The sequence below is a fragment of the Ixodes scapularis genome, unplaced genomic scaffold (assembly GCF_016920785.2).
Source record: "Ixodes scapularis isolate PalLabHiFi unplaced genomic scaffold, ASM1692078v2 ptg000720l_1___fragment_3__unscaffolded, whole genome shotgun sequence".
Lineage (NCBI taxonomy): Eukaryota > Metazoa > Arthropoda > Arachnida > Ixodida > Ixodidae > Ixodes > Ixodes scapularis.
This window is the reverse complement of record NW_024610028.1, coordinates 574,950-595,924: the sequence shown is the minus strand read 5'-3', so window position 1 is coordinate 595,924 and position 20,975 is coordinate 574,950. Positions and strand designations below refer to the sequence as shown.

The following is a 20,975-nucleotide window of genomic DNA, read 5'->3' as shown; positions in this document are numbered from 1 at the left end:
ACCCCCCCCCCCCCCCCACACACACACACCCCCGCAAGGGACAAACTTGTTTTCTTGCTTCTTTTCACGTGCGGCCCTGACAACCGGTCCCCTCTCCACCCTCACACATAAACATCTCAGCTTAGGCGGTGCTGAGAAAACAACCGGAAGATTGTGGCGTTGCGCTTTCTTTAACCTATGTGCCACCTTATGGATATAGGCACCACCACAGGTTTCTGCGGAGACTTCCTACCCATAACAAACGTTTGGAGGGCGACTATCCTGGCAATTTCCTGGTAGGTGTGGCTGAGTGCCTCTTGAGGAGGGTGAGAAATCCGGAGGTAGTTATGGGTAGGAATTCTACGCAGAAAACCATAAGGTGGCGCATAGGTTAAAGAAAGTAGCGCAACGCGACGATGGTCCTGTCGTTTTCTCAGCACCGGCCAAGCTGGGACGTTTATGTGTGAGGGTGGAGAGGGGATCGGTTGTCAGGGCCGCATATGATAAGAAGCAAAAAAACAAGTAATCCCCTGACTTATAAAAAAGTTACATCGGCCAGACCGGTCGCTGCATTAATTATAAATTACATGAACACGCGTGTTCGATTAGGGCATCTCCGTCAGGGAATATGGCGGTTCACTGCGACAGATGTGGTTGTTCTGCGGTTTTGGAAGATACCACGGTCCTGGGAAGACACAGTCACCAACGAACTAGAGAGATAACTGAGGCCTTTTACTATTCCAAGTTCAAAGACAACTGTGTCAGCGTGCCTTCGATAGATTTTGTGATTGTGAGTTGGCATTTCTGAGGGGTTTTAACTTGTGACGATCATGTGTCGTGGTGTAATTTTTGTTTGGTGTGACCACGCCGTTGGGCGTTTCTTTAAAAATGAACAGTTGACAGTCAGCGCTCCGTCTACGTACATCTTCTCTGTAGAATGTCCTTGTTCGTGCTGTTTTACCCGTAAACATGTTTCACCAACTAGCCCAAATTTCAACAATATTACAGCTCATTGCATATTTTTTCAGAACACCTTCGTCTGTCACGAATTCGAGGGGTACAGCAAGGCGCAAACACAACATTGTCTCATAGACAGCTGTAGAAATATATTATCACGAGCACCTGTTTCTGTGCAATCACCCCCTCCACTGTTGAAAATCACAGCCGTCAACCTTGCCACGCTTGACGCGCTGCATGCTGGATTTTCGCTGCACCGGTTGGTGTTCGGACGGGGGAGCTCATATGGCCGGTGTCTGTACATAAAATGTAGCTCATGAAAATTATTTTTTACGGCTACATACGAGACATTATTATGTTTGCTGTTTTCTGCAACCCTCATCTTTATTTGCTGATTGTAGAGGAGAAAGCAAAATTAACATTAGCCAAGGGACAAATATCAGCATGTACAATTATAGTCAGTCGGCAGCCCTATACGGTTCTTAAATGTAGGGTGGCGAGGTGAAAAAAGTGTGTTCGTGGCCGATATATATTGTAGCACCTGAGCTCCCTGCCTTCTGTTGGTGTTTGTCCCGTTTTCTTCTTGAAACTTGCCTTCCCTTGGCCATGTTCGCTGATACCGATAAGAATCCATTATCGCACCCAAAGAACGCTGGCGACCGATGAGACCGCCTGACAAAGCGTGTCTGCCCAAACGTCCCTGCTTTTTGTTTTCTCACCTTTTTGGACATATTGTTTCTCATCTGTGCATTTGTTGGTGTCCTCTTATCCAAACAATAACCTCGAATTTTCACAGGGAGGCCGCTGTTTGCAAAAAGAAAAGCGGCCGCTGTAGAAGCAAAATCTGATAGCAAAGCAAAAAAATCACTCATTGCGAAAATGAACCAGTGATGCGTCGGATTTGTGGCGTGGATTCTATTTTTTATCTCCAAACCTGTCAGCTCATTCTCAGCAATAAATGTAGCAAAATACATCAGTCTAGCAGCGTATCATAATGTTCATCGGAAAAGTATTTCACTACTGAAATACAAATAGATTTCCCAAATGCATCTTGGTACAGAAATAGATACTCAAAAGTGTCCCTAACATTATATCGCAATACTTTCATGTCGAGATGTTGTCCCGATTGTAATTCTTCATTCGTTTTACATTGCTGCAGACGCCGGTTACTTGTTCACATATAAGCACTCTATGCCTGTGTGGAGGCTGATGCTCATGGCCTTAACTGCTGCAAATAATAGCAGTTGATAAGAGCAAACATGTTTTGGCCTTCTACATTAAAATGCATTTTTCTTTTTTTCTTTTACCTAACGCAGGACGAGAACATTCCACCGGCACCATGTGTCCTCTACAACAAGCAAGAGCTGGACGGTGCAGACTTTCTTCACCTTGTTGTGGGTCGTGAGCGCTTGTTCTCCGTTTTTAATGCTGAGAGGGGCTGTGCATGTTGTTGGCAGTATATTGACTGTTCAGCATCCAGTACGAACGCAAGGCCTTCAGCACGCGGTTGCTCTGGAGAGGAATTTTTTTGGCTTGAGTGACACAACTCGAAGGGCAGTCGTAATTAGTTTTTGAACAAAGTATGCAGACAGGTATGTGGTTGAACAGATATTTTGGTGAACCGTTTTAAAAGTGTATATTGCACTTTTTTCGTCAGTATTATCAGGTTAATTTTATTTTTCTTACAGAACGAATGATAGAAGGGTTTATGTAGGTATGTTTCTTTTTCTATCTTTAAACGTCGGGCACTTTTTGTGATAGCTTATGCTGACCTCCTGTAGGTGAGGTGCTCAAAAATTTAGCTGTGCAAGTTCCTCATCCATAGTCGTCTTCCAGAACTTTATAATTTTCCTTGTACATGAGCAAGAGGATAGCGTCGTCTTCTGAAACATTCGCTTTTTTGACGTAAAGTGCGAGTTCATTCTGTGATACTTTTTCATTAAATGTTTGCAGATAGCATTCTTTATGTCATGGAATGGCATGCATTGTATTTCTCATTTGTCTCTTACGGTTCAATAAATGTTAAATTTAACACATTCTCATTGATGTAGTGGGCTTCACTTACTGAAATACTGCTCTGGTTCAGTCAAGGCCCCTCTACCATGCCTTCAATTAGTAAACTGATGCGCATAAGGGGACAAGTGATAAGCGAAGCTTGTTTCCTGCAATCCTCTGAGACAAACAAAACATGTCACGTGTTATCCAACTAGGAAAGCTCCACGTGCTTCGTTTGTGGCAGCCCGTGATGCTTGCAATGGTTCAGCCGTGCAGTACCATGTTTGGGGCCACTGCTTGCTCACTTAGAGTTCGAGAAAGGGGGACGCCGTAGCACTACCCAGTTGTCCTCGGGGTTATGATGTGGCTTGCAAGGAGCTCTTTTGTAATACTTATTCATGAGGTGAGTTCTACTCAGTGTGACTCATTATTTCCTTAACACGCGCCTCGTATGTGGTGAAGTTGCAATCCCCCTAAGTGAAAACTGTAAAAGTAAGCATAAGCTGTAAATCATATAACAATAATATAAGAATATGAATATCTTTTATAATTTTTTGTACAATTTACAAGTTCTGATATGTGTATTGGACACATTCTTATAAAATTTTCACTTGGGCTTGTACTTCATTTCACCTTTCGTCCGAGCGCGGCGGAATCTACCAGCCATCCCGGCCAATCCAGCGTCAAGAGAGCATCATGTGACCTTGAACAACCAAAACGTCGCGTGATACTCTCCCGGCGCTGGTTTGGCTGGGGTGGCCAAGCATCCACTGGGCCACCGCAGCGGGCGCCCATTCCATGCCAAGCACCCTTCGCCAAGGGTGCTGGGCAAGCACCCACTATAAAGGGTGCTTGCCTGAACACCCTAAGGGTGTTAGCCCTGGGACAAACTGATCTACACCCTTAAGGGTGTAAAAATTTTTACTGTGTACGATATTCCGATCTCGAATAAGCAACAAAATTCTCGAATACACCAAAACGCGACATTTACAGAAATAACAAAAAGGTACGTCCACTCCCAGGCATCGAACCTACGCTCTTTGCGTGGGAGCCGAGCCCGATAACCATTCTGCCACGGGCGCGTTTTTCTTTTCTTTATTCTGCCACGGGGGCGTTTCCTACTCAGCTAGCTGCGCTTTCGGCAATATGTCGCTCGGGAAAATATAAATACGTCAAGGTGGGCGCCCCGGGCCCCAAGCCCGCTCTTGCCAGACGTCTTCAACGTGTCTGTGCGGTTCCCCGAACCAGGCGGTAGAGGATCGGGTACTTTGGGGTATAAATATCATTACTTCGCATAAGCATAAAGAAGTCAGAAACAAGCTTGATTTCGTGCTTACTCCTCAATCGACATCCAGGTGATCCAACGTCGGTCCTGGGACGAACTTGAGGGCAATGGCTTCGAGAAATCTGAAAAAGACTATGAAGAAGGATTTCGCGGAGGCGCGTCTTCATACTGGATAGGCAAGTTATACCAATCCTTGTGCATTCACTTAAAAAATTGAACCAGGAATGATAAGAAAAGCATGCCTAGGATCCCGCCAAACTCATCTTAATGGAGAATACGTTTACAGGTGTCACGTGCCATCGTGACGTCACATCACATGGTAACGTCACGCGACGTGGTAAACCTTCCCGCTAAATTTAATGGTGAACACAAAACGCTCATCAAGTCATATCTGTCAGTGACGTTACATATTTATCTACAATTACTTGAATCAAATGAAAAAAAAACATAAAAAAACATCTTCATAAAAATGTATTATTGCGTGAAGAAAAAATATCCATAAAACTTATTCTTGCATTACACAGAAAACAACAAAATGTGGAATCGTTATTGGCCTACATTTCATCTTGATCACGATGGGAAACAATTATAGAACTAGACTTATTGAACTGTTATATGCTCCCACTGCTATGGGTGCACATAGTTATATGTAAAACATCGTGAATTAAAGAAATGTGTGAAACGTTATTATTTTACTCAAATATATTTTTCTTTTCAATGCATTATCTTTAGATTGGTTTGTTCTATGCTTCTTGCTAGTAAACAACAGGTCAGTAAAGTGAATAAAGTCAGTGAGACTTTGCCTACGATTGCGGGCATTTATATTTAAAACAGGATGCTAATTTCTGCAGTTTTGTTCACTTTACTGACGCCAGGTCAGTAAAGTCAGCGAGTCTTTACAAACACTTTGCTGGCTTTCAGGTTTAAAATGTGATGCTCATTCCTGCAGCTTATGTTAGGGGTAAGCTTGCGCCTTACCTCGATCATAAAATATTCAATTTTATAAACATTTATGAGTTAGTCTTACTTTGCAGGATGTATTGGTGTTTTAATCCTGAATGTATTTCTTACATTCCACTAAAGGGCTCAACAATATTCATGCCCTCACGAGCCATCCAAGTAGCGATCAAGTTCTCAGGATTGAACTGAAAACACTAAAGGACGAAACAATTATTGTACAGTATGGTAAATTTAAAGTCGGTCCCAAAAAAGACGGCTACCGACTGACCATCGGCGATTACACGAGCCCTAATGGTAAATATCGTCGCTTTTACCCTGCCTCTTGCACTCTGCTCTCGCGTCGCCTGCAGCGCTGCGTTAGTCGGTGGGTGCTGGAACTTTTAAAAGACGCTCTTCACATGAGGTTAGAAACAAACTTCAGAAATTTAAACTTTTACTCAGCATGTGACGGCCAGCATCATACAGGTTTTTTTTATGATCGTTTGTGTGAACTCTAGAAAATTCAGTGTGAACCGTGTCTTTCACAGCGCTGGATTAAGGGAAAGGGGGGGGGGGGGGGTAAGCAGGCTGCAGCCGATGGCCCAATCCCTGGAAGTAGAGGAGGGGGAACTATTATTTCAATGTTTTTAAATGTAGCCCCAGTTAATTAAACAAGGAGGCAGAGCTTTCGTCTAATGCAATTTCGTTTAGTTCAAGTTACATTGCGAGGGGTTTGAATACATTGACTTGCCACCTCGCAGCATTTGTGGATGCGTTGCCGCGGAGACTTTTCGAGTTTTCTCTTAATCACTGTAACTAAATGGTAACGGGAAAAGACGCTTGTTATCACCTTCTCTGAGCAGGCGCTGACTCCACTAAAAGGAAAGCTCATTACGCTCTTCGAGAATCACAACCAGATGCGGATTGTCGGGCCAGTTGCGACCTCAAATCTCTACAATGATAAAAATATACGTACTCGCACGCTGTTAGAAAAACAAGTTAGCAAAAAGATAGTAACTGCGGCCGTTAATAGCCCTCTATGACGGTCTCTACCTCTCTTCTAACTGTTTCACCTCAAATGCACCACAGCAGTAAACGCGGTAATTACTAATATTAGCTCAGACATCGGAATAGTAATTTGTACTTCTCAGTGTGGAAAAGGAAAATAAAGATGATCTGAATCACGATGCATATCGTAATTTAAATCAGATCAGTTCCGCAGTGACTATTTAAATCTAACCTTACGCACCAAAGTAATCCCGACATATATTTTAATTACCGTTTGTCTTTTCTTTGATTCCTTCCATGTACATTTTTCTGTATTTAAATCCCAGAATCCTCAGAAGAGTTATATGGGGCTGAAGACGAGCACACGAGCAAAAATGAGTGATATTTTAAACAAATCGGAGCGTTAAGTTTTCTTTCTTCCTCACGCTTGTGCGTGAGTTACGTAACGTCTTTTTGCAAGCAAATCAGAACGCAAGATAAAAAATTAAACAAAATATTTTTTATTATTTAGGTAATACCAATCTTTCACGTTTAAAAATATATCTGTAGATAAAAAAAATCCAAACTGGTGGCAGCTGATAAAACCGTTTGCTCTACTGACGTCTAAACCCTGGTTAGCTCAGTTGGTAGAGTGCTGCACCTGAAATGGAGAGGTCCCGGGTTTGATACCCGGACCAGGCGGATTTTTTCGGTTGCTCACCAGTCACCTAGCTGTGTTTGGAGATTTATGTTAGTCCTTTGTCCATCTTGTTCCCCTTCTCCAGGGATTATTTTCATCATTCTTGTCCAGCTCGCTTGCACTCTTGCAATTAATTGCATTATAATTATAACCTTAAATTGCAAGCTTCTCCCTCGTTGGTGTTAGACTGGTGGCAGCTGATAAAACCCGTTTGCTCCACTGACGTCTAACCCCTGGTTAGCTCAGTTGGTAGGGTGCTCCACCTGAAATGGAGAGGTCCCGGGTTCGATACCGGGACCAGGCGGATCTTTTCGGTCGCTCACCAGTCACCTAGCTGTGTTTGGAGGTTTGTGTTTGTCGTTTGTCCTTCTTGTTTTCCTTCTCCGGGGATTATTTTCATCAAACTTTTAGATTCAAAAATATACGAAAGAGTCAGACGAAGAGGACGGACAGGACAAACATCTTTGCGACCTCAGATCCTGTCCGTCCTCTTCGTCTGACTCTTTCGTATATTTCTGAATTTATTACCAACGCGCTCAATCCAAGTTGTTCGAGGCGGGGTTTAGGCCGCACGTCCGGAAGCTTCCTGGCTCGAGACGACGTCCATTCCCCGAAGTGAAGAACCCAGGGGTTCAGTGGAGGTGGGAGACTTGGTAACGTAACGAACGGTTTAATTACATGGTAGCGATACAGTCGTCAAATCCGAGAGAACAACGGAGCAGCCTCGCGCTCCGCCTTATATAGGGTCCGTTTCTCCCTCACTCCCCGCCAGGGCAGCAGGTGCGATGCAGCAACCCGCCGTCAAGTGCGATGCAGCAAAGTCCGCAGTCCAGTGCGACGTAGCCAAAGTTCTCCGCAGTTAGGCCATGCCTCTCTCCCTTTCCCGAGCGCACCAACCACCACGCACACACACACGTCCCGATAACGTCACGGGCGCGTTGAGACTTGTTGCCGCAGGCCCCGTCACGCAGGCGACGGTCCCGGACTCGTCGGGACTCGTTTCGCGCAGGGTTGAAACTCGGAAGAAGGTCGCCGAAGGTTCCATTCTTAACAAAGTTTAAAGTAGAGTTGACCCATGCATGACCAAAATGGAACGCTTCTTGGTATATCTAGAATATTCCAGTATACTTTTACCCCGAGTGTAAAATATAACGAGGCCAGAACGACCTTGCCTAGTCAGTCTCGCCTTAGCTCACTTCCGAACATTCTAGACCGAATCTTTGAGAAACCGAGTGTATACTCGATAAGGATCCGAACGCAGCCGTGCCGACTCTCTCACACCCTTTCGACGCGACGCACTCTAGCTTTCGCCGGCGCCCGACCCTGCATTTCTGACCGCTCGGACGCTCGCGACGCTCTATACAGTTATATTGGTTTACAGATTTGGTTGTTCGTTTTAGTTTGCGCGCAATATCGCCCGGTTAAACGTTTATTTAAGTTCATTATTTTATCGTCCATTCGCATTCATCGGTAAACAGTGATCTAAATCTAACTAATTTGTAATAAATCAAATACATTTAGTTTGATTAAAATAGATTCGATTGAAATCAAACAAATCTTATTATTTACTTATGATTTAAAAAAAACAATGATATATATATGGGTGCAGGCAAAAAGGGTCGAATTTTTAATTTCGGTGAAAAAAAAAATATTTTATGGCGCCGTTTCTAAAACCGCAGTCGCCACAAACCGCAAGTTCGTCGGATATTTCGTTCTCGACTTATAAATTTTTAAAGAGGCCGCGGCGGAAAGCGGTGTTTTTCACACCCGTCGTGGGTCGGATGCTTCGCTCGATCTTGCGCCGTGGATGTTCAGTCCACATTATACTAACTTTTTTCAAGCACTCTGTGGACACATTTAAAATGCTCCAATACCATAAATAGCTTTAGGCGTTTTGCTTTTGTTTTTCTGTAAAAATGTCAAAAACGCCCCCTCGGTCAATTGTTGACGGACTTTGACAATTAATTACTGGCGATCTACTTGAGTTACATTGATATTTTGTATGTCCACGGAAAGCCCAAAACACGCTCTCTATTTGTATTATAAAATGACTCGTCTGTATGAAATATCCTTTGCGGTACGTTTACGTTAATGTTATGCGAAAACCAAAAAGTACCATTTTTTTAAATTGATTTTCTAAAAAAAACATTTTTTATTTTTTTATTTTTTGTTCAAATGTAGATATCATAGTTGCCTACACGAAAATCAATTGCCGAGAACGTGTGTATTTTGTTTGTATGTTTAATATTTAGGCCTCAATATCGGAAAAAGACGTCCTTGTTTTGCAACACCTAAGTCAGACATAGCGGCCCATGCGTCTCTATGAATTGTGAAAAAGTTTTCTTGAATTTTCTTCTGCATTTTGTAATCAATTATAAACGGATTTTGTGGTATTGAATATTTATTTATATTTTGATAAGAGCGGGAACCACGAGATACATATCTAACCAAATCAGTAGGCCTAGTAGTCTTTCAATAACCAAAGGGCACAGACGTTGTATTGTTTCGATTTATAAACCTTTCACAGTAAACTAGCACGACTAGCTATTAGCTGTCATATTACTAAGACAAAGAAGGTGTCCACATCGTCGATATATTATATACAATTCTTTGCGAAACCAAACACTGGGGTTTGTTCACCCCACATCGCACAGGTCATCAGGGAATGTCCTTTGACTTCCGTAATACACAAAAGTGATGACACAGAAACGGTCCGAAACACAAAGAGTGTGTCACGGAGAGGAACAGAAAATAAAAATAAATAAATAGGAGTTAAATTGCCCAACTCCGATCTTAACGATATTTCCGTTCAAAAACCAAGTTCGCCTTTGCCCCCAAGACCCAAGTTCGCCATCGCCCCCAAGCTCGAGGCAGCAGACAACGTAGCTCTCCTAAGGCAAATAGCCGCCAGGCCCTCAAATCATTGATGAGGGCATTCGAGCCTTTGAAATCCTCATACACCAGACCAACGGAAAGATCAGCTTCAAATCCACCATTCACGAATTGCGAAGCAAAGATCTGAAGTTATGCGTCTCAGACAAAGAGGGAGGTTTTGCTGTTCTTGGTTCAGATGCATATGGAGAAAAGGCTCATCAAGCTATCATCAAGAATTTTATAAATGTTGACGAACAACGAACCAAAGCAGCAAAAAGACACATCTTAGACCTCTTTGAAAAAAATCAACAAAACAGCCTTTGCACCAAGATCAAAGCCGCAAAAAATGACAAGCTTATGGTGTTTTTCTCCGCCAAGACTCACAAAGAAGGGATACCTTTCCGGGCCATAGTGTCAAAAAAAAAAAAAAAAACCAACGTGGCAAGCATGTGTTTCAAGGTATTTGGCCCAACATCTTTCCACAATACACCATGCGGACCCATTCCACATACCAAACTCTGAGCGAGTGATATCATATCTAGAGGAACAAGGAAACAACATCGTCTCGGAGTTTTCCTTGGACGTACAGGACATGTATTACTCCATTCCTCAAGCAAGGCTTGTACAGGTCCTCCGAAGTTCCATCGAAAACCAAGGGCTCGCGGAATTCCAAAATGCAGCAGGTGTTAGCCCAGACACCTTGTTGGAGGTTTTAAGGTATTATTTGTCCGCAACGGTAGTAACCCATCAAAATCGGCCTTATGTCCAGAAGAGTGGAGTGTGCATTGGTTCAAAAGTGGCCCCATATTTGTGCGACATCTTTCTCGCCGGATGTGGGGTAGCCATACAGCAAGTTTTAAAAGACCCGCGAGTTGCCGCTATTTTCAGGTATGTTGACGATTTTCTTATTTTATGTACAACTGGAGTTGATGAAACAGCAGACGGATGCCTTCACACCACCCTCAGGCATTTCCAGACAAGCTGCGTGAGGCTCACATTCACCTACGAGCTCCCAGTTGATAATTCCATACGGTTTCTTGATTTGGCCTTGAACTTCCAAACAGAACATTTGTGTTGGAGATATGAAGTGCGATCGGGGAAAGGGTTCCTTCCCTTTGAATCCGAACATTCCAAAATTGTAAAACAAGGGGTCGCTACTGCAGCTCTTTCAGCCAGCCTCAGAAAGACTTGCCCCCATCAGATGGTAAAAAGCTTTGAAACCCAAATGTCCAGGCTTCATGAGGCCGGATATCTGAAACCCTTCCTGGCCTCCATTTGCGAAAAGATTTTCCGCAACATAAAAAGAACTTGTCAACGCACCGACCTTGATCCACCGAAGCATATCTCCCGTTCACCTTTTGCGGTGGTCCCATACATACATGGGGTAACTCACAGGTTAAAAAAGATCGCAAGCAGACACGGCGTAAATATCGTATGCTCGGCACCCAACATGGCACACGCAATGTGCAGGAAGGTCAATCTAGCCCAGGTTAACAATACAGGCAGGTGTACCACCAAACACAAGACAAAATACGTTCCATGCGACAAAGGAGTCGTACACAACATACCACTGACATGTGGACGTAACTACATTGGACAAACGGGACGTTGTATAAATGACCGAGCGGGAGAACATGCCGCAAACTTAAGAAACCTGGCTGCACCTGGACATCTAGCAGCTCATTGTAGAGAATGCATGTGCGAGGCCAAGCTCGAAACGGTAAGCATCCTAGCTCACCACAAAGACGGGTTCGTCCGAGAACTACTTGAGGCCTTAGCCATAAAACAACAAGAAGACAACTGCGTCAGTTCACCATCCATTGCCCTACAAACAAGTGAAAAGACGTTCCTGCGAGACTCAAATGCCCATGAAGATAGAGGAAGATCAAGAAAAAAGAAAAAGAAGAAGACGTGAAAAGGACAGCCACCAGACCAGTATAGAAGACGAAGCCGAGAGTTAATAAATAGTTGGTAGTCCAGCGATCAGATGCCTTTTCTCCTTTCTCTCCTCACCCTTTTCTGTAAGTTCAGCTGGTTTCCAATATCTAAGTATGTACAACCAACTAGCTCAGCTCCTTCCCATTGCAGGTTATAGTTGACATGGAGGCTGACTTCGACCCAACTATATCTCCGGGCAGAATACAAACAGAAGTATATTTACCAACACGCTCGTTTTAATGTCAGTCTCCGGGCTTTGCCGTTTCCAAAAGAGGTAACCCTTTATCAGGACAGAACGAGCGGGTTGGTGGGGATAATTAAACTTAAAAAGTCCCTTCTCGTTTTCTTCCTCAAGCTTAATAGGTAACCCTTCGGTGCTATCGGATCTCCCCGGAGAGAGAGCACGGCCGTTTCAAGGTAAGGATAAAGCGCTCGAAGCTAGGGCAGGCAGGCGGCATCGTTTCTCGCATGCACGGATGGCTGGTTTCAAATTTCCCCACATCCCTAACGAAACCGGCCCATCTTCGTGTGTGCGTCTGCGGGATTTGTTTCTCGCGCCGCCGGTTTTAGCGCGCACGCGGCGTTGTTTTGGCTGGCAGAACAGTTGTTGACCGTCAATATTGTAAGGCCGTGGTGTCCTCATCCTTTCAGGCAACGATTCCTTTGCTTTCCCTTGTGCAATACTCTGACTGACTCCTCCTGGGTGGCTGTCACTGTTCGCCGCGTCAACGACACATTCGTACCATTTCACTCCTCGTGACACAGGGTGCGCTGCTCGCTTTACTGTCACGGGTCGTCCTATCTAACACAACGAGCGCGAAACGTCGTGGTCATCTGCTGGCTCCGAAAGGGCGGGACGTTCATGCAGGTTAATGAGGGCCCCGAATCAATAAGACGTCTGCCGACTCCTACACGTTAAAAATTTGCGACACCTGCTGGTCTGTTAAGAAGTGTTGCTTTCTCTTTTTGGAACTCCTCCGATGTAGCTTGCCGCCTATAATAAAATTTAAATAATCAATAAATATATCAGGGTGGAAATACTGTATTTCATTTTTATGTGGAAACGTTGAGAAAAAGAAAAAAAACTCTTTCCAAGCTTGTGAAGACGCGCAATTTGCAAGTCCATTTCGAGCCGCAAAAACACGTTTTAGTACGATATTGATGCTGAAATGTAGAACATACAAACAAAATATACACTTTCTAGGCTTCATTTTCGTGTAGACAACTATCATATCTACATTTGAACAAAAAATTAAAAAAATTAAAAATGGGTTTTTTGAGAAAATCAATTTCAAAAATGGTACTTTTTGGTTTTTGCATAATATTAACGTAAACGTACCGCAAAGGATATTTTATACAGACAAGGAATTTTATAACAAATATAAAGAGCGTGTTTTGGGCTCTCCGTGGACATAAAAAATATCGGTGTAACCCAAGTAGATCGCCAGGAATTAATTGTCAAAGTTCGTCAACAATTGACCGAGGAGGCGTTTTTGACATTTTTACAGAAAAAAAGCAAAAGGCCTAAAATTATTTCATGGTATTGGAGCCTTTTAAATATGTCCACAGAGTGCTTCAAAAAAGATAATATAATGTGGACTGAAAATCCATGGCGGGACATCAAGCGAAACATCCGACCCACGACGGGTGTGAAAAACACTGCTTTTCGCCGCGGCCTCTTTAAAAATTCATAAGTCGAGAACAAAACATCCGACGAACTTGCGGTTTGTGTCGACTGCGGTTTTAGAAACGGCGCCATAACATATATTTTTTTCATCGAAATTAAAAATTCGACCCTTTTTGCCTGCACGATTTGAGATGAAACCACCCATATATATATATATATATATATATATATATATATATATATATATATATATATATATATATATATATATATATATATATATATATATATATATATATATATATATATATATATATATTTTTTTTTTTTTTCAGTTTGTTTTCGGCAGTGCAGTCAAACATTTTTGCGCATGGGCGCCCGAGCACCTATAACGCCAATCAAAGCTTTGCACGTGCACTTTTCACATCCTCTGAAGTGCCACAAAAAGTGTCTACGATTATTGGCGATTTTCATCGCGTATTTTTTTACTTACTTTCACGCTTCGTCGTTAGACCGACAGACTCTGTGAATATTTGATTCCCTCAAGACGTCTTGCGAGCAAACCTGCCGCCACAGCTTCCTATTCTAGCCGCTAGGTGCCGCCGATTTCGCAGAAGTCGCTTATCCGAAGAAGCGAAAACATGGGCTATGTAGCTTAGACGAGCAAGTAGTCGCATCTCCTCTCTCAAATAATTCGAGCGTGAATGGTTTCCTTTTACTAAATGATTCGTTCCTTGGGCCATTCAGGATCAATCTTGAGGAATTTGATTAGTATGAAGAAAAAAAAAGGCATAATTCTCCTAAAATTATTTAGCCTTGATCATTGAGGAAAGGCGTGGCCTAAATATGGCGGGCTGGTGCAATTTTATTCAATTTTTGTTTCTAGAATAATGATATATACCAGTAGTGCCTGTGACTAATTGTCACGAAAAGTCGGAAAACTAATATTTGTTACTGCATTTTTTTTTTTATTTTGTGAAAATAAACACGGATTTATTTGTACACTTAGAACAGGCAGATGTCAATATTTCCACCCGCGCACCGCGCAGCCTTGCACCTGTTGCACGAGCGGGTAAATGTAGCGCATCCCCGCCATTCCCACGTGCTTAAAGTATTTCTAAAATGGACTGATTTAGTGCATTTTTATGACACTCAGCAAGTTTCTGACTGAAACCAGACGTTTATATTCAGTATTTAAAAATGTAATCAACAAATTTTAGTTAATTAACCGACTTCTTGACGATTAGTCCCCTACTTTATGTCCCCCTGGGAGCATAACTCACCTACACAGACCGCAATAGTGCAGTGTTCACGGTTTTTTATTGTTGCTGTTAAATGTGTAAAACTTATTTCAAACACCCTGTATAAGGATGTTGGAGTGGTCAACGTCATTGATTCCTCCACACTTTGCTTGCGCAGGTCCCGATTACGACGGGTTGGCGTTCCACGACCAAACCACGTTTTCCGTCGTGAAAAAAACCGATCGGGTTGACCCTTGCTCTGGATCACTGAAAACTGGTGGCTGGTGGTTTCCACCTTTTGGCTGCAGCTTTTCGAATCTTAATGGGCGTAAACTTAAAGGTGATGTTCCCAAAAATAACATGGGCTTTGGTATTACCTGGTACAAAACAGGCGATTTTGATTCCTACCGAAACGGCTACAAAAGTGTGGAGATGAAGGTCAGGGATGTCGATTTTGAATTATGTATGGGCAGAATTTCAGCATAGTTCTCTTATTCCTGATGTCTGCATTAGTGCAAAAAGCCCCAATTCAAGACGAAGTGTCCATTCACTATACTCCGTGAGTTTTTCGATTTTTATAAATTGTATCTGCCAACATTAAAAAGAAAGAAAACGCCACAGTGTCTCTTTTATTATCCCTAAAACGACTTAAAGGGGAAAGAACAAGCGCCGATGCATTAAAGACAAATACATGATTTACTTAATTCATTTCGATTCCTTTCAATTCGCTTTGTCATCCTTCTTGATTTCATTAACTCTAATTCGCCTGGGTGGTCACGTAAACGTGACAGCGACCCTCCGAAGACAGCGCGCCCTCTGACGACGGATTTTTGACGCACTTCTGGCGTATTTTCGTCGTTTTTGTGTCGCCGACGTGTTTTCGCTCAAGGACTTTAAAGGTTGACTGAACGATGAAACGTATAAGGCTTTCGCCTTAAAAAAAAAAAAAGCATCTGGATGGTACATTTTATGCCGTTTGCATATCTTTTTAAACAAAAAAAGATAACAAAAAGCTTTGAGTCAGAATACAATGAAAGCCATTTTATTTTATTTTATCGTATTTATATTATAAGCGTTAATTCTTTACATTAATAATTACTTTGCTCAAGCCGGCTGAAATGTATCTAAATGATATTACAAATTACCACAAAACAAAAGTAATGAATTGCAATTGCAAATTACTACAAAACGAAAGTAATGAACTACAACTACAAGTTACCGCAAAAAGTAATTAAAATACTTTCAAATCACTCTTTCATGATCTTTAAAGAAAAGGTATACAAAATTCAATATCATACAAACATTTAATCAAACGTTAGTTACTATCAAGGAGAGCCAACTAGAACTTCTTGTTACATCTTGGGACCTGCTGGGTTTCGAAACTTTCGCCGGAGAAAGATCCTCTTTTGAAGGAAAACGTGTCTATAGCCATGCTGAACAATCTCTCAGCGGCCGCCAACGACGGTAGTCCAGTGTTAAAACGGAAGCTATACCGAACGAAGGAACTTAATCTACATTTGCAAAGTAACAGCCGTCAACTCTACACCTAGCCAGTGGGCAAAACCATAGAGAGATACCAACATGCCCGCCCTAACCAAACGGACTTGACCTTGTCTGTCAGTTTTGTGGGTTCACGTCTTCCCGAAATACTTACTACGCTTGCGGTTGATCCTGGATGCGCCTGATATCGGATTGCCTTGCTATTGAGTGTTCCTGTGGGCTGTGTGTGGTGTTACCGACAGGACGCAGCCGCCTAAAGTCTCACGGTGTTTCGTGTCCGCCAGCGGGCGGATGCCGAAGTCAGAGTACGCGGCCTGATCGGAACGACTAACTATGGCGTCATGTTCGAGAAAGATCGCGGCCTGTTGTCAGGCCCCCGTGTGGATATTTTGAAGGAAGACGAATAAAGGAAGGGAGGCGTTTTGGTTGGTTTCCGAGGCCTTAGCGTGACTCTGCCTAGCGTCGTTAGCTCGCACCGGGGCCCAACGCGACACTGTTTTCTTTGTGTCAATTTCGGGGCAAGGTAATCTTCAAGGTGGGACAAAAGCCACGCTCGGGGAAGCCTATTCCTGCTCAAAGCAACATACACCCAGGAGGATTTAGGTGGCACGACCCTCTAGTCCGACCATCACACGAACCAGCGCCCAGAGACGAAAACCACATTTGTCGTTTCTGTTCGTTATTTCTTAAAGACTCCTTATTTTTTGTGCACGTGCAAGAACTGTTTCTTTTTGTAACCATTTCCGGGCAAACAAAAAAACATATGCCTGAAAACCCGAATATTAATTGCGGATTTAATTAAGATTACCGCCACTAGGGTAATTCATTACATTACAAAAAATATTTACATCAGAAAGTAATGAGATACATTACAAATTATTCTAGGAAGTAATTTATTTACAGTAATTAAATTACAGTAATTGCATTTATGCCACATGTGTTCCCGAGACACCTCGCGTTGCTGGAAATATGATCGCTGTTATGAAATGCCTTGAAAGTCTGCGACACACTGCCCAGAAAATGCGCTAAAAAACATTCTTTTTTTTTCCTTTTTAGCACCCATTTTAAGAATACCCGTATTTTACAAGCATGAAGCGTTACAAAAACTTACTAATTACATTGTGTAATTTTATTCAGGTAAAACGATGAAAAGTTAATTGTGAAAAGCGGTTACTCACCGCAGCAAATTACACGGTATGACGCGAGCACACCACTTGCAAAATATCAAAATATTCAATAATGGCAACACGTATTATTTTTAGCTTTAAAAATGAACCCGAAATTTCGTGCTCTAAACATCATACTTAACAGAAACTTGACAACTGTAAAGGAAAGAAAACGCATACACATGCCACGTTTCACCTGTAGAGGTTGCTGTGTAAAAACAGAAAATCGTCAACGATGGACGAATTCCTACAATTTTTTCTATCTGGAATTACAAGGCCCGCTCATGAGAAGTTTCTCTCCGCTGGTGCACTTGATGCTGGGGTGGTATCCACGAACTGCGTAACAACAGTGAGGTACAGGAACTCCTCGCTCTCGCGTTAGAAGGATTATTCTTTCTTGTGACTTGTACGTTTTGGGTTTATTATGCCCGAAGAACGTCTTCTGCTCTTTCCCTGCCAATCAAGAAAACGCTTTCCCGGGACGACTGTTGCATTCCTTACTTTTGTCCATGAACAGCATTTTTGGCGAGATAGAACGCTCTAAAGGGATCTTTGGTGAGAACCAGGTATTTCTTGGCCCAAAAAACAATTTTCAAATTGATTGGCACCCTTTTTATAGGAGAGTATTAAGCTCCCGCAAAACATTTAATGATGCACATCATAGTTTCATTCACTTGTTTACACTCTGCGGTTACAGAGGCTTTCGGGCCACCTCGGCAAAAATGTAAAGCTGGACGATAGGATATCAGCATTCGATTCGCATCCGCAGCACCTGGCATTCGCATCCGATTCGCAATCCGCCAATTGTCAATCACTTTTATCTGCATCCGCCACTTGACGGCCCATATCCGCGGATGATCTGCGGGTAATCCGCGGATATGCGGGGCTCTATTCTTATTTTCACCTCAAGAACCATAGTAAAAAAAAGTCCGGCCCCACGCGGAGCATTGCTAATTTCCCATTTATGTGGAGGACTGAGATATATGTAGGTGCCTTTTAGATTAGATATATGTTGTCTTAACAAGACCTACACATTTCAAACACCAAAAGCATGACTTCTCCCTCTGACAACCAAATCTTGTAAGAACTACTTCGCGCCGCGTATGGACAATGCGCAAAACTTGCTTTTTGCTTGAGGGGAAAATAGGTATAGTCGTCTGCAATGCCCAGACGCGGACATGAAAGCTGTGCGTCGGCGTCCATTTTCACCTTCGTCCGTCTGCTATAGACGTTCTCCGAAATTCAATCTGGGCACTTTGATCAATATCATCCTCTGAGAAATGATACATGTGCCGTACTAATGGCGGCCTTCTGTTTACTTATGACGGAAAAAGTTGAAAATGCTCCTAAGCTGATAATTCGAGGCCTATTGATTCGAGACGTTAGCACTTTGCGGAGCAGGAATTGAATGCAAAGATGAGTAAGCGTTCATTTCTAACTCGAGACTGGTCAATCTGTTAGTAGCACACAATCGGCTTCAAAGTCCCTTGATTTAAAACGCTTTTTCAAGACGTACCCCTATTGAAAATCGCTCTGAGGGGACTCCAGGAATTCTTTAAAGGGTGTGAAAGGGACTTCAGGAATTCTTGTGATGTTTGAAAGGTGCACCGATATTTCCTGGTGGGTTCGTTGGCCCCGTCAGAGGCTCTCCTGAAATGTCTGAAGTCCCCTTTACAATGCCTTGAAATGTCTGAAAGCCTGTCAAGGACTTTTCTAATGGGGTCGGGAAAACCTTCAGGCTTTTTGAGATGTCTGTGGGGACACGGCCTAGGTGGAGAAAATACATGTCGCAGAATTAGAACATAGCTATGTATTGTTCACAAAGGGAAAACAAATAATTATCTGGAGAATGTCGATCGTATGTGTGTACGGTCAGTTTTTTATTACTGCTCTTTTATCAAACACAACTGGGCTCCTCGACCCGTCTGTCACTGGCCGGGTGTTCGGTCGCCAAGGGGGCTACGGGTTCGATCGCCCCAAGTGGAGAATTGACAAGGCGCGGGCCGAGTGTTGTTGGCCGAGCGGCGTTTTGAGGCGAACAAGCTTTACTTGTTGCACTAATAATAATAAAAAGGGGCAAGCCGAGAGCAGCGCGTTGCCCAAATTCAGGGACGCTGTGGAGATTCCGAGGGCGAAGCGGCAGCGACTCGTGCCGGGAACCGGTTTCCCCGCGGGCGACGGTCCCCAAAAAGGAAAAAATAAACAAAACCATTTTGCTTTTCACCAAAGTCGGAAGTCCTCTCTTTTTCGTCGTCGCCAAAAACACGAACAGGCAACTCAAATCCCCCCCCCTCCCCTTTTACAATGCCTACACACACACACACACACTGCGCTTCTCTCCGCCCGGCAATGGGGAGAGGGTGCAATACCGCCAGTTCCGGACAGCACGCTTCTCCAATGGTCGGCGGGAGAGAGTGGTGTGAGGAAGCCGAAGAAGTCAGGAGGCCGCTATAGCCATTTTCTTTCCGCTCGTGGGCGGTTTGTTTCTCACCGCCATGGAGATCTGGAACGGACCGGTTTCCTACATCCAGAAAGGTAAGCACTGCTTTGAGGACTTGCCCCTTGGTCTGTTTTAATCCGTGCCGTTTCTTCCTTGGTTCCGCAGGTGAACCCCAGTTCGGCGTTGGCCGCCTTCAGCACCGCTCGAGCACCATCGTGTTCAGCGCATTCAAGGAGATGGCGGCCGGTGTCGGCCTACAAGCAGTGCCTGCGCACCGGGATCATAGCACTGTGGGTCCTGGGGTGCTATGTTGCGCTTTTTGCACTCCCAGGAGACTAGGGAGAGGGAAGTGACGTCAACGACACAGCAAACGCAGATTGGGTGTTGACTTCGTTTTCTTCTGTCAACACCCAATCTGCATTTGCTGTGTCGTTGACGTCACTTCCCTCTTCCAAGTCTCCTGGGAGTGCAAAAAGCGCAACATAGCACCCCTGGGATCCTGGGATGGTGGATGACGGCCGCTGTCCCGCCTTGTTCCTTGCGCCTCTTCGTCCGACCGGCCTCAGAAGCATCCAGCGAGCGAAAAATACGCGGAAGACGCCGCCCCGACGACATCGTGGACGAAACCGTGACTGTGCTCGGAATTTCTCAACGGTGACGGGATCTGCTTGCGAGTTCGTGGTTTTCGCTAAACGTGCTTACTGAGACTGTGTATGTGTACGTAAGGTGCACCTGCTCCGTTTTATTAGCTGAACTGTGTGGGTTGGCACTTCGTTTTGACTGGTCCCATTATTGTGGACATCGACGCAAAGAGAGATCGAGAATGAACTGTACACTGAAGAGCACATTCTCGTTTGCCGTTGACTTACGAAAGTGACGACGCCCGATACAATTCTGGAGAATGCAGGTTCATTGCCGCCATTAGTACGGTAAAGGTGAATCTGCCATTGCGGAAATGCGGAAAGGGTGAGGCCAAACAAGAGTTTGTGACAATAATGCATTTTTCGTAAACGCCTTCCAGCGGCGTGGAGAGATCAAAAGCATGTTTTACCGCATAACAGAAGTAACGACATTCAAGATGGCTGCGTCCTTGTAGAAAAGGTGCATACACGCTTGGCGCTGCTTGATCAGCTCCACCGGTCCATAGCGTTCGCTACGGTCGGACCTAATGTGAAACGGAGTATGAATAAGAATGTCACCACTGTTTGACGAGAACGCGAGCATGCTCACAACTCTCCTTGGAAGAGGGCCATTGCTCAAGCGGCTTACTTTCATGCTTGCTTCCGTATCCCGAATACAGAACGCTCGAAACTTTCCTTCTCGGGAAAGTGATATCTTTGAAAATTC

The 20,975-nt window shown here is 43.7% G+C and overlaps 1 protein-coding gene and 2 non-coding genes across 3 annotated transcripts in view; all 3 read left to right on the top strand.

The window, feature by feature from the left end:
- Positions 1-15,137, top strand: part of LOC120841916 (ficolin-2-like) — a 58,252-nt gene extending 43,115 nt beyond the window's left edge. The window contains exons 3-5 of the mRNA XM_040212917.2: positions 4,287-4,392; positions 5,300-5,470; positions 14,701-15,137. Of these exons, the coding sequence (XP_040068851.1) occupies positions 4,287-4,392; positions 5,300-5,470; positions 14,701-15,008 (585 nt within the window). The 3' untranslated portion in view covers positions 15,009-15,137. The remainder of the gene's footprint in view (positions 1-4,286; positions 4,393-5,299; positions 5,471-14,700) is intronic.
- Trnas-uga lies at positions 6,772-6,844 on the top strand. Its single transcript has one exon. It is a non-coding gene; the product is annotated as a tRNA-Ser (tRNA).
- Trnas-uga lies at positions 7,074-7,146 on the top strand. The gene has a single exon. It is a non-coding gene; the product is annotated as a tRNA-Ser (tRNA).
- Positions 15,138-20,975: the final 5,838 nt, after the last annotated feature.